Source organism: Psammomys obesus, unplaced genomic scaffold, assembly GCF_907164565.1.
Source record: "Psammomys obesus unplaced genomic scaffold, mPsaObe1.curated_primary_1811, whole genome shotgun sequence".
Classification (NCBI taxonomy): Eukaryota; Metazoa; Chordata; class Mammalia; order Rodentia; family Muridae; genus Psammomys; species Psammomys obesus.
This window is the reverse complement of record NW_026596088.1, coordinates 11,583,199-11,597,274: the sequence shown is the minus strand read 5'-3', so window position 1 is coordinate 11,597,274 and position 14,076 is coordinate 11,583,199. Positions and strand designations below refer to the sequence as shown.

At 37.4% G+C, this 14,076-nt stretch overlaps 1 protein-coding gene across 6 annotated transcripts in view; it reads right to left on the bottom strand.

Annotated features, from left to right (window-relative positions):
- The window catches only part of Sox6 (SRY-box transcription factor 6), a 379,352-nt gene that overhangs the window by 219,004 nt on the left and 146,272 nt on the right, over positions 1–14,076 (bottom strand). For all 6 annotated transcript variants that reach the window (XM_055627453.1, XM_055627455.1, XM_055627457.1 and 3 more), the window contains exon 4: positions 7,142–7,231. In XM_055627453.1, coding sequence (XP_055483428.1) covers positions 7,142–7,231 — 90 coding nt within the window. The remainder of the gene's footprint in view (positions 1–7,141; positions 7,232–14,076) is intronic.

Genomic DNA, 14,076 nt, shown 5'->3' with positions numbered 1-14,076 from the left:
CACACACACACACACACACACACACACACACACACACACACACACACTCAGCACAGCCCAACTCAAACCCACCACACTTCTGCCTTGCACTCTGCCTTCTTGTCACATGTCTCTACTCCTCTCTCAGTCACTTAAGCACAGATGGCAATAAGTATTATATATTGAGGCCATGTTACTTGTCAAAATCAAAAGCTAGGGTATGCTGTGGGAGAGACCAGGAGCTAAGTCCAGCTTCCCCCTTTGATGTTAAGTGTAAGGCTTCTGTGCCTCCTTACTGTTAGGATTAAAGGAGAGAGCCACCATACCTACAAGTTTTTCTTTGTTTTGTTTTCTCAATCCTGGCTTTCCTGGAATTCACTATATAGACCAGGCTGGCTTCCAACATTCGGAGAGCTACCTATCTTTGCTTTCAAAGAGCTGGGATTGAGGCATACACTACCAAACCTGACTTCAATTTTTGTTTTTAGACAGGATGACTAGCCTGAAATTCACCATGTGGTCCAGGCTGGCTTCAAACTCATGGAAATCCTCCTGCCTCAGTCTCCTGAGTCTGGGGGTTAAATGTGTTGCGAGCCAGTACTCACAGTTTTAGGTGTTTTAATTTTTCTGCTTTGTGAACAATAAAGAACTCACAAGATTTTTACCATGTCCCCTATGACATGCTATATTCCAGGAACCCTCTGCTAACACACACAATTGCATCAACATAAGGTGCCATGCCCTCTTCAGATGTTGTTCCATTTGAGGAGCAAGTTCCCGTTATCCCAGCTCCCTCAAACAGCACAGACATTTGCTCTTCTACCCAACAACTTCATGTCAGACAGCATGTGCCAGAACGACCCCTCCTGCCTGTCTTTAATTCTTCATAAGAAATGTTCTAGGCTCTTCACCATGAGATTGCTGCTATTAATCTCATGCAGGTTGCCAGGTTCTATCCCTAAGTAATATGCCAGTAGAAAAGGGGTGACCTGCAGAAATATGTCAGCACATGAAGCTGTGGGATTTTCCCTTGGCGTATTTAAAGGATTCTAGGAGATATATTAGTTGTTCATACCACACTGAGAAGAACAGAACTCTTCGAAGTGATGTTCCTATCAATTGGCTACAACAAACCACTCAGAATGTATATGTAATAGAAACATATTGTTTTCTGCCTTAAATATAAACAATAAAAACAGTAGCTGGTGAGGTGGCTCAGTGGTTTTAAGAACACTTGCTGCTCTTACAAAGGACTCAAGTTTGGTTCCCAACATCCACATTTAACTGCTCCCAACCACCTGTAACTCCAGCTCAAGGGGATCTGACCCCTCTAGCTTCCTTGGGTACCTGCATTTCTGTGTATACTCCACACACAGGCACATACATATATATCATTAAAAATAATAAAATAGGGACTGAAGAGATGGCTCAGTGGTTAAGAGCACTGGCTACTCTTCCAAAGGGCACAGGTTCAATTCTCAGCAACCACATGGACGTTCACAATTCTCTATAATTCCAGATTTGACACCCTCACACACATACATGGAAGCAGAACACCAATGAACATTAAATAAATAAATACTTTAAAATAATAAAAAAAACCTTATATGGCTCCTTATAGTGAAGCCATAGAACGGATGATGGTGGCTATTCCTTCCTTTCAATAACTTTGTTATGCGGCATAGCTTTAAAATGAGATATAAACTTATGGAAAATGTATCAACATAAAATAGTTAGCAAATGTGTATTATTGAATATTCATAAAATGGCAAAAATTCTAAAGGCACACAGTCAGGGACACATAAAGCCATTCCTAGGAACATACTCATAACCAAGTGCCTTTAATATTGTTTAAAATTCTTTTTTTTTTCAATTAAGCATTTAATGTGGGAAGTTAAAATACATTAAAACAAACAAAAAGTAGAAAGAAAATAAAGAATAAGAAACAGTAAAAACAAAAGCAAGATGATTTGAATGGTATGTTGAAAAGGGCAGCATCAATACATAAATTCTAAAATTGAGTCTTTAGGGGAAAAGGGTAAATAGTAGAAAAACTACTGTCAAGGGAAGTGAAAGACAAAAGGAAAAAGCCAAATTTGCAAAAGTAAAATTCACATAAATAACAGAAAATATACAGAAGACCTGAAATTATGGATACTATAGATTAAATCAATGATAACACATTTGAAAATCTCACAAACTATATGATTATAGAAAAAATATTTTAGTTAAAAAAAACTTAAAAAGTAAATATTGTTTTTAGGTTCTGGTGTTTTTTGAATATATTATTCAAAATTTCAATATACATATAATCTACTTGCTATTACATTATCTAGAAAGGAAATAAAGGCCAGTTCTACTTTAAACTCTGGAAGATGGATATATATGGATAGGTATAGAACGAATACAACAAATAAGTCACAATCAATTCAGTCTATGAGAAATGCACCTGCAGGACATTCAGAGAAAAAGATTCCACAATTAACCTGTGTTTATTTCATAATAAATTCAAATGCCCAAACCAGCAAGGTGTGCCATAAAGGACAACACAATCCCTCATAGAGACTTCTAAGAGTCTAGAGTAAAAACCATATTTTTAATGATAAGGAACTATATTTTTAATGATAAATTATACTTTAATTAAAGAATAATAACTGGTGTAGAAATGGTGGTGCGTGCCTGTAATATCAGCACAGGAGAAACAAGGATTCAGTGTAATCCTTGGTAATTACAAGTTCAAAGCCAGCCTGGGCTATATGAGAAAGTATTTTAAAAAATAGCTTGTGTCAATACAAAGTGTGGAATACTATAATTAACACTATAAACTAAAAATTATGACAAAATATCTGCTACTGCTTATCTATTGCTTAATACTGCTCTTAGCAGTTTAGGTAATGTGATTTGAAACAATGGGACAAAGAGGCATTCTTGTCAGCTCTACATGATTAGACCTGGAAAGCTTAATAAGGATGGAATTCATACAGCGAACCAGTAAAATGAATTTCCAAGACAGTATAATCTCTAAATATAGTAAAAGAAACACAATAAGATTAAAGGATGAGATGCAAAAGGAAATGTTCAGAATTAAAACCAAAAGTTTCCTGAGGGACATACAAGAATTAATTAGGAGGATGGAGAGATAGCTCGGTGGTTAAGAGCATGATAGATGATCTGAGTTCTGTTCCTAACACTGTCATGGTGTTTCACAACTGTCTGTAACTCCAGTTCCAGGGGATCTAGTGTCCTCTGAATACACATGCATGCAAACAACACCCATACACATGCACATACACATACATACACATTTATATTAATAAATATTCAAACAAAGAATTGAATAAATTGTTCCCATAAAAATATACAATTTTATAAAGTTGTCTGTTCATTCAACAGTTCTATATAAATGTGATTTTAAAACATTTTAGAATGTTCATTGACACACTGATATAAAACATTCCAAGATAAACTTTTAAAAAGTATGAAAATACCTTGGATAAATATGAAATATAGTGTATTAATAATTACTAAAGTACTGGTAAAAGTTTATATAAATTATACCAAATATATAATTAAGCATAAGGAAAGATACTATTCCAAGTCAAAAGGGTTCAGAGCATTCAGTCATAGTACATAATGTTATTTTTTAACTGTTTAAAAAATCTGTAACTCTAGTTGACATTATGAATCAAAATATATTGCAGAGGAAAGAAATGGTTAAATGTTTCAATAAAGAACCAACTAATTGGAAGAAAATATGGCAGAATAATACCTAATCTCAAGGGTGGGAGAAGCCTATCCAAACCAACTGCAACAGAATCAAGCCCTTAAAGGGGAAGAAAGAAAGAATGTGATGCTACGCAAATGTACCCAAGAGTTCTCAGTCTCTCACAGCCCAGCAAGCTCTGGACAAGTCACTTAGAGGGAAATGAGCAACTTGCTGTTGAGTAAATGGATTGGCTGACTCATGAAACCTCACTTTCATGGCATGTGTTTGCCAATAATGATTTTTGAAGATTATCTATCAAAATGAAAACCTACACTTAGCAGAAGAAGCAGCTCACAAAGGGGGTGATACTAACTTTATACAAAACTTGGGGTATAGATAAAAGATTTAGGCAAAATTATAGAACACCTTTGTTTTATTGTATGTTGTACTCTATTTCTTACAAATAAATATGTATGAATTTTGGAATCAGGGGAAAGTAGGACCTACTGAGAGACAATGCTTAAGATAGGAGCTACTGATAACTCACAACAGCACATAAGCCTCAGAGATCTAGTGTCAATTACCTTAACCCTCAGAGAGAGGACACTGAGTGCAGGAGTGCAGCTGGCCAAGTCACATACAGCAAAAAGTGTGTTCTCTCCACATCAGTTAAATCAACTTTTTGAATTACCACTTAACTAAGGTTTTTTTAATGTCTAAAGTAATGTATGATTGGTAATATTTTCTGCATGTAATGTATGTGGTGACGAAATGCTAAAATGTATGAAAAGAAAAATGTAGAATAAGTTAAATGGAAAATGTTAGAATGTTATCATTTATGTCTATAAAATTCAGAATATCTCACCACTGGAAGCTCAAATAACATACAGGGCCTCCAGAGAAAGGGAGCAGAAAGGCTTGATTCTGCCTATTTCGCTTTTGAGAATTACACATTTTGAGCACCTGAAACTTGTGCTTTTTTATTTTTTAAACTCAATCAGAATTAAATATAAATAAAAGTGAAAGATATAGGAGGAGACACACCATGAAGTGTATAAAAAACAGAGTTTATTAGCATGTAGATAATAAAATGTTAGCTTTCATGCTGCTAGGAGAAAGCAAGACCCTCATCACTCATGTTGGCAACGCTTGCCTTTGCATAAGCCATTTTTGTCCTCACTATTATAAAAACCAAAGGCTCTGGGAAGAGAAGAAAACACAAAATGACGTGTGAAGTCACACAGCCCATGTTATTGCAGCTGGATGGAGAATATGTCACTAATGACTTTTCTTTCTACCCATCAGTTATGTTGAGATTCCTTTTCTTCCAAAATAGCAAATGGCCTTTATAAGTACAAAGCAGAAGCAGTAAAATTCAAAATAATATCCCATTTCCACTTGATTTTAACACCATGTTAGTTAATGGAATGAGCTATTAGTTATTCTTTGGGAAAGGACAACTATTCTCCTCATTTGAGTTGAATGGAACAAAGGTCTACCAACTTTCTGCAATAAATTAAAAATAACATTTCATGAGATATCTACCATCAAATGGTTGTCTTAACTGAGCCAAACAACCCAAAATTGTTTGATAAATCTGGGGGGACTAATGTGATTAAGATCCTGAAGTGTTCCTGCAAACAGAATGTGGAAATCTGTGAGAGATGACTGACAGCATTCATAGCTGGTCCTTCCTCTCATGACCCCAAAGTAAAAGAATATAACACTTCTTCTCCAGAAATGCCTCCACAAAAGGGTGGATTAGGCCAGAAGCACAGACATTTTACTCACAGGTTAACACAATACTAAAACACATTGTACTCCTTCATTTCTTAATGTTTTAGAAAGATGACATGTGACATACAGGCAGGGCATGAAGCTACAGGGCTTCCTAGTACTTTGTTTAGTTTCTGTCTAGTTTAGTTCCCAGAGCCACAAAAAGAAGTAAATTAGAAAACAATGATAGTCTAGGAGTCCAAGAGCCAGAAACGCTAAATCCCAGAACTCTCTTGGCTATGAATCAGTTTTGAATCCTCTGGGCCTGTTAACAGTGCCAAGCACTGTAACCTGCACTTCCCACACTCTGCCAAGTGCTACATCTGTGAAGCCTTTTCCTGTGTCAACTCTCTCTGTGTGAAGGAGCATATGAAGTAGAAGCTCTTATCACCTCCATTGAGACAAAGGAGTATAAGTGTAGAGAAATTCAGTGCTTTGTCCAAAACTACTCAGGCGTAAAGTGATAAAGGGAGGATGGGAACCAAAGTAAATAGGGCTCAGAAATCACCCAAAATGTGTGATGCAGGGCCTATTCAATCTACTTCTGTTGGGATTTTATAGATAGCCTCTTTTCAGCAAGAGAAACTCACACAAATAACTTTAATCTATAAGTTGTGCTTTATTATGATTCTAACAGAACAAACATTATCTTCATTTTTTGTTTATTTATTATTAGAATTTATTCACTTTATATCTCTGCTATGGTGCTCTCCCTTATCTCCTCCCAATCCTACCCTCCCTATTTTTCCCCTATGCCCCTCTCCCAGTCCACTGATAGGGGAGGTCTTTCTCCTCTCCCATCTGACCCTAGCCTATCAGGTCTCAATCAGGACTGGCTACATTGTCTTCCTTTGTGGTCTGGCAAAGCTGCACACACACACACACACACACACACACACACACACACACACATACCCCCCAGGGGGAGGTAATCAGAGAGCTGGCCACTGAGTTCATGCCAGACAGACATATAAGATAAACATACTAAAATCTATACTCCTAAAGAAGCTAAATAAGAAGGAGGACCCTAGGGAAGATGTTCAATCCTCATTCAAAAGGGCAAACAGAATAGACAACCGAAGCAGGAGAAGACAGGGAACAGGACAGGAGCCTACCACAGACGGCCCCTGAAAGACTATACTGATCAAAGCAGAGGCTAAAACTCAGCCAAACTTTGTGCAAAGTGCAGGGAATCTTATGAAAACCTGGAGGGGATAGGAGCTCCAAACAGAGTCCAAAAACAAACAAAAAAAAAAAAAAAAAAAAAAAAAAAAAAAAAAAAAAAAAAAAAAAACAACTGGGTCCTGGGCCCTGCAGAGACTGATATCAACCAAGGACCATGCATGGAGAAGATCTAACCCCCTACTCAGATGTAGCCCATAGATTCAGTCTCCAAGTGAGTTCCCTAGTAAGGGGAGCAAACTATGTCTTTAAACTGCTCTTTATTGTTTGACAAAAATTTCCTTCCATCACTTTTATGAATTAAATTCACAAGATAGTTTGTACACTGACATCGGGGACAGCAAATGTCCACAGTGCACACTTCACACAGAAGTCATTCAGGAATGTGTCACACCTATTCTTCCATGGAAACCTAATTTAGGGTCCTGGCATGAAGACCAGCAGCTGCCTGGGGTGTGTGAAGTAACAGCGACACATTTTATACTTTTTATATTTTACCTTTGATTTCTCCGAGAAGTTCACTTGTATTTAGTCTTTCCATTTTTTCCTTCCAATCTTTTGAAAGTAGTTTTTCCATGCAGGAGGAATCTATTAAAATACAAAAGTAAGTATTAAAGATGTGTGTTACAGACCCAGAGGGCTAGCTACTTGAGCAACTGGCTCCTTGGGAAACAAACAAAAGCTGTTTCTCTTGCTGTTGTTTAAATTCTACCATTCTCTATAATAAAACACCATGACTGAGGTAAACCACTGCCCCAGGATGATAGTGTTCTGTAATCCATGCTTAGCAGCCTAATTCCAGCAATATTTAATCAATGTTTATCATTTATCAGACTGATAAGGCAGAACAAAGGCTCCTTTCTAAGACTTTAAATTTAAATGGTATTTCTTTTAGCCCAGGTGATTTTTTTTAAGGTTAAGCAAAATTTATATGCTGTGCAAGGAACAATGATAAATCATTAAGGGAGAAGAGGCCAATTGACCTGTAACTATTTAGCCCATTAAAGAGAAACTCAACTTTTGTAAAACTAAACATTAGATAAATAAAATTAAATCAAAACTAATTAAATTGCTCTTTCAATTAAATCAAAATTAAATTAAATCAAAATGTTCTTTATGTCCTCATAGTGAAAACCACTAAAACTTTTATATAAAAAGCAATATATATATATGTTTATTAGAGAAAAGACATATTTAAATAGTATCCATCCTAGTGCATTTTAAAATAATGTTCTAGATTACAGGGAGCAATTACATCTGTTTTTATAAAGATCCATAATGTTATAGAAACACAAACATGAGAATGCCTTAACAATAATCTATTTTTTCCTATGTGCATTGCTTTCTTCTCTGGATTCTGATAGACTTGCAAGCAGGCCTCCTGCTTATAACTGTCTGCATGTACCTTTTCAAGACTCAACTCAACAAACAGCCCATGTTTCCAGGGAATGCAGATTTTAAAACTCCCATTAAACTTTAGCATTCCAAGTGTCAAAATTCTGATAACTTTCTTTTTAAATTATATTTAAAATGGTTTCTACAGTTCCAAATAATTTTTCTCCCCCATATCACCACCTATCTTTTGAGCATTTTCTCTTTCATTTTGTTTTCCGTCTAGCTTCCAAATCCGCCTTAAATTTTTCAGATTGACAGTTAGGTCAAAATGTCTCTAAAGGGCTTTTGAGGCTAGATAAGCTTTAGAAAAGGCAGTGATCCTTGCTCAAGAGATGAGAAGACCTTCTCATGATTAGAAGGCATTGCTGAAAACAATTAACATTTGTTTGTGACAAGATCAATCAATCAGGGAATGGATGGAATCCAGATCCTATGTCATGAAAGAGCCGATACTGTCATAGGACCCTATGTCCTTTCTACATAGAAAGGCTATTAAGCGAAAGCCCTCTGCCTCTTCTGGAACTTCACTCCACTAAACATTCATGAATATGGTATGTGGTTTGTTCAGTAGCTATATTTTTCCAATATTAATACTGAGTTTATAGAGCTAAGTAGCAAATCTTCACAGGCGTGCCTGGCAGACATCATTGCTTCTCCAATCAGTTTGGGATTTCTAAACCAGATAGTTACAACATTAGATAACAGATGAAAAAGAACAATAAACAATCTTGAATTTTATACCCTACCAGGATTTGTTCCCTTTTCACCCATTCTTCTATGTTCTGTCATTGCATTAAACTGATGCTCACTGGCATAGATGCAGGACTCCAAAATGTCTGTTTAAGTTAGAGTTGAGATGGTAGACCCATCAGACAAAATCATAGCACTTCAAGGATGGCCATAAAGTCAGGTCAAGTCTACACAGACACACTAGACATAGGACATGCCTATAATTCCTATAAATAGACTTGAAATACCCCAGAGATCTGAGGAAAGAATGCTGATGCTTCATGGGAAACAAAAGACAACTCTATGGACAAGAATGTATACTCCAACATAAACCCAGCCAGTTTCACAGGGGAGCTACACATTCAGAGGCTCCAAAGCATTTGATATTCTTGCTAACTCTGAGACCCAGCTACCCCAGCTCCTGCTTAAGTAGAAAACCTGAAGGAAGCTATAAATCGGCTTTGTGGATCTACATTTATAGACAGGAAGATATTTAATAACTATCACTGATAATATTTATCTGAAGGCACTAACAGTCATGTACATGGTCCTCATCCTAATTCTGGAAAGCCCTGCATTAACACCGTCTCTTGACTACTCATCTGATGGTCAGTCCCTCCAGGACCACTCCGGTGCTACAGAGTAAAGCAAGATAGTGCGAAAGGCCAGGCGCTAGTTGATATCCAGCCACTGTCCTGGGGAAGTTTCTGATCAGAGATGAGGAAACATGTAAAGATCCAAAGTTACAAATGAAAAGTTGTACTGCCAAAGGTCCCAGTCATGGGTGGGGATGCAGGTTAAATGTGAGGCTCCCTCCCCAGACTACATCAGCCTTCCAGCATATCAACAGGACACCAGTTTTGCAGCAGCAGCTGTGAGAGCAGACCTTACCATGTTTTGATGTAGCTCAACTGCAGAGTTCAAGAGGAAAAACTGCATAAATGAGACCTTACGCTGCACACAGAAAGAGCATGACACAGTGCCCTCAGTACAGCAGCCACAGTGATTCTAAATGGGGTAAGGGGAGGGGGGAACCAAATGTCCCCTAAATTGCTTAGGGTTCTGTCTCAGAACAAATGTTTTATTTCATTATTCTGAAAACAACTTTCCACTAAGAAGTCAGCGACAGTAAATTTCATTATTTAAGTTTGGCTGTTCAAACTTTTGTGACTGAGCTGTCTGCAGCTACAGAACCAAATGATTTCAAGATTGAGAGAAAAGATCGTAATAATATGGATGATACACAGTAACCCTGAAATGTAGACACATTAAAAACAGGCATAACTTACAGTGCTCCCAAATTTGTGTGGCATGTTATCAGAGGCTAGAGTTCATCCTTCCTACCCAATACCTACTCAGTGATACACACGGCCCCAAGTGTTTTGAGCTATTATTTTATGAAAGATAGGGATTTTATTTTAGTTATTTTCTATTTGAATCAAAGATATAAAGATCCTATAATTCTAGACTACTATTAAGTTATGTAGTTTTTTGGTAGACTGTTTTTTTGGAGGGGGTGAAGTTCAGGAAGTTTTCACTTGCTTATTTTTTCAAATTTAAGATTTTATTTTTCAGGAAACTCATTCTAAACTTTCTTCGACAAGAAAAAAATATACAATTCAGGACTGAAATTCAGAACTGATTTTATTTAAAATACACCATATAACAGATTGTAAAACATAGTTGTGCCTCTTAGAAACTGAGGCTTTGGGCTGAGTAAAGGACGCTTTACCACGGGGTGCTAATGCACTGGCTAATGATGGATTTCATGGAATGAGGGAAGTTCAAGGTGAGATTATATTAATTATATAGATTATTCCTAATCCATAGGCTGATATTTTAAGAATGGTTTTCAGTTATTCTCTCTCTCTCACTTTCTTTCATATATATATATATATATATGAAGTATATATACCCATATATACCCATATAGTACCCATGAAGCCATTTACATATATATATATATATATATGTACCCATGAAGCCATTTACATATATATATATGTAAATGGCTTCATGGGTACTAATTATGATAAAGGCTTATCTTCTGTGTCAAAGAAAGTAAATAAATCATAATTAAAGCCAAAGAAGACAGAAAATGGGAAATATTTCAGTATACTTTAAAACAGTTTATCTGTGAGTAAACATTTGTTATTCCTTTCACTTCCATGCAATACTGAAAGACAGAGGAATAAAATATCATGAACATGACACAGAAAATATCTTTTAAATATTCTAGTGAAAAATCAAATGCTTCAGTTACTGTGCACACATTAGGAGAAATGTGTGTGTTAGTCGTGCTTCTGACAACAGTAAAGACATCCCTTTATTTTTCCATCAGAATCATCAGTTTCAGATGGAATCACTTTTATCCGCATTTACAAACACAGATAATTTATCTGAAGTGCCCGTGACTTCTGTTTCTAGCCAAACTTGACAATGTACATTTAGTCACCCCTCAGCAGCCCCAAGTGTTTCCATTAGGGACAAACAGATGCAGTTATAAGCTACTGTACATTTTTTCACACAGTGGCAAGAGTCCCACAATACAGTGGGATAAAATTGGAGCTTGGAGAGCTTGAAGAGCACTCTTAAATTTTAATTAAAACCCTCCAAGCTCACTAAAAATAATTAGACACTAAAATGTGCCAGTTTTATTTTGAAGTCACTATAACATACAAAGCAATGCTCCATGATGACTGTCCCTACACACACACACACACACACACAATGAAACAACTGACTTTCCAAATAAGAACAAGTGGTATAAATAGAGTCTGTTTTCAAGCAAGCTCTTCATGCAGGGAGCTGACAGAAAAGCCCACAGAGTGTGTTTTTCAATCTGAACCAAACAAATCTAGAAATAAATTCCCCAACACAGTGTGTAGATCACCAACCAAGTCCACAGAAAATCCAGTGTGGAAAGAACAGTGCACACTATATCACTGAGCTTTTCTGATCTGAGAGCCAAACCTTTAACCTCTTAAATGTTTCTGCTATCTTAAAATATCTCATACAGTGCTATACTCTGTCCTATTTTTAGGCAAGGAGCAGAGAAAGCATGCCTTTCCCATACAGCAGGGCAGCGGCATAAACGTCAGCATAGAGGCTTTGCCAGGACAGACTGGATCTCCAGCACTTGATCAGTGAGGAATGCACCAACTGTTTAGGATAATCTCGTGCCAGCCCCCTTGTGCTCCACACTCCCCTGTGGGAGTGGCCAATCTTGTCCTGCTCCCAATTCTTCATTTTCCTCCTCCACATACTCTCCATCCAAAAAGATGAGAAGTAAGACATTTATGCCTAGCAATGAGAAAGCAGGCTCACTTCCCCAAACAGACCAAAACTTTAAAACAATTAACCCTCCCCTCTTCTTTCAGATAAATTGCTAAGTATAAAATGCAATCTGTTCCCTTTGTTTACTCAATAAGAACAATTTGTAAATGACTCAAGGATAAAATTCAGAAAATGTTGTGCTAAATTAGAACCATTATAAACATGCTAATGACTCAATACTCAAGTAAAACAGGCATGATCGGTGTGAAGGGAGAGATTTCATTCCTGTAAAACTCTTGTTGTCCTGCCTTAAAATGATTCGGTCATTAAATCAGATATAATCCTTCCAGGAAAAATGTTAATTCCACAGCCACTTTACTGAACAACATGCTGTGAGTAAAGGGGTGTGTCTGTAAAAGAGGGCATGTAGGGAAACAACAGAGGTGTTGGAAATGTTAGGACTGCTAGATGCATGGCTCTGGGATGTTCAGAGGGAAACAGGCTCCATCTCCAAAACCTGCCAGACTCACATGCAGGCATTTTCATGTCAGGGGCAATCTTTTCTCTAGTTACTATTTTTATCTACCAGACTTTTTCTTAGGCATTCCTGACAACTGGCACTAAGCATACATTCACAAAAGTTACACTGTTCTATATGAGCAGGCAAAAGACATCTCTCTCATCTGCTCCCCAAGGCTCCTAGCACCTAAAACATGAACACAGGGATCATTTGCAACCCAATTCCTCTCACTTGTTCATCAAGGCGTAACCACTGCAGGTGCCAATACAGAAAAGGAAGGACACACTCCACAGGTGATTCCACGGCTCACAGCCTGGTGCTGGAGCTAGAACACTCTCATTTCGGGAAGGAGAAGAAAAGGGGTGAAGATGAGGAGGCTGCTGGCAATACTAACTTCAAACAGATGGTGTATCTCTACTGAGCTTCAGTGCTTGCTTTCCTGAAGACTATTTAAGTCACTATTTAAACATCAGTTTTATGGTCTGTGCAACACAACAGCCAGCAGTGGGAAGGACTTGATTTTTACGCTTACTAACAGTTGCTTCCTATATAGACAGACTAACTCTTCAGACAGAGGTGCCAGCAATGCAGGGTACCTCAGGGAAAATCAATAGTTTGACTGGCCCAGCAGCCCAGTCTCCTCTACAGGTTGTTTGGCTAGTCTTTCCAATCATCCATTTTGCTTTCTCCACAATGCTTCATTTAGTTTAAACTAAAAGCTTTCTTTCCACTAAGCAATCAGTACAAAATTCTTTTTAAAATGCCTTGAGCTCAACAGGTCATTTCCTCCAAGACAGGCTTCATTTTCCTGATAGCGGCATGTGCAGACTAAGGCTTTGGTTCTCCATTGTTACCTCTTGCACATGAGACCCTCAGATGCTCCACACTATTAATGTAAGAGAAATTTCTGTTAGAGACTGTAGGTAAACATACTGCTAAAATATATTCTACCAGTGATATTTTCACCTTAGTTACTGCTGATCCTGCTGTCTATATTCATCAAGTACTTGTTTTACTATGTCAGATTCATATGTAACTGACTGTAAAAAGCAATATTAGATTATGGATCCAATTTAATTATTTTTGTGTATCTAGTCCTATATTCCATTTGCTTGTTCTAAATAGGATCTCCTGTATTCCATCCTGGCCTAGCTAGAACCCCTCAAAGCAGCCCAAAATTACCCTCCATGTTGTATATAAAATGCTAGGGCTCTAACTCAGGGCCTTGTCCCTCTCAGACAAGTATTCTACCAACTGAGTTACATCCCCAGAATCCTACATTCCTTCTTTTGAGAAATATTTTTTAACTTTATGATTCTGGGCACACATGTACCCCTGTGTATGGGGGTGCTTTATGTAGAAGCCAAAGGTAGACATCAGATGTACTCCTCAGATGATCTCCACACATTTTTAAAGACAATGTCTCTCACTGAACTTAGAGTGGTTGGCCAGTGAGTCCCAGGGATCCTGTGTGTGTGTGTGTGTGTGTGTGTGTGTGTGTGTGTGTGTGTGT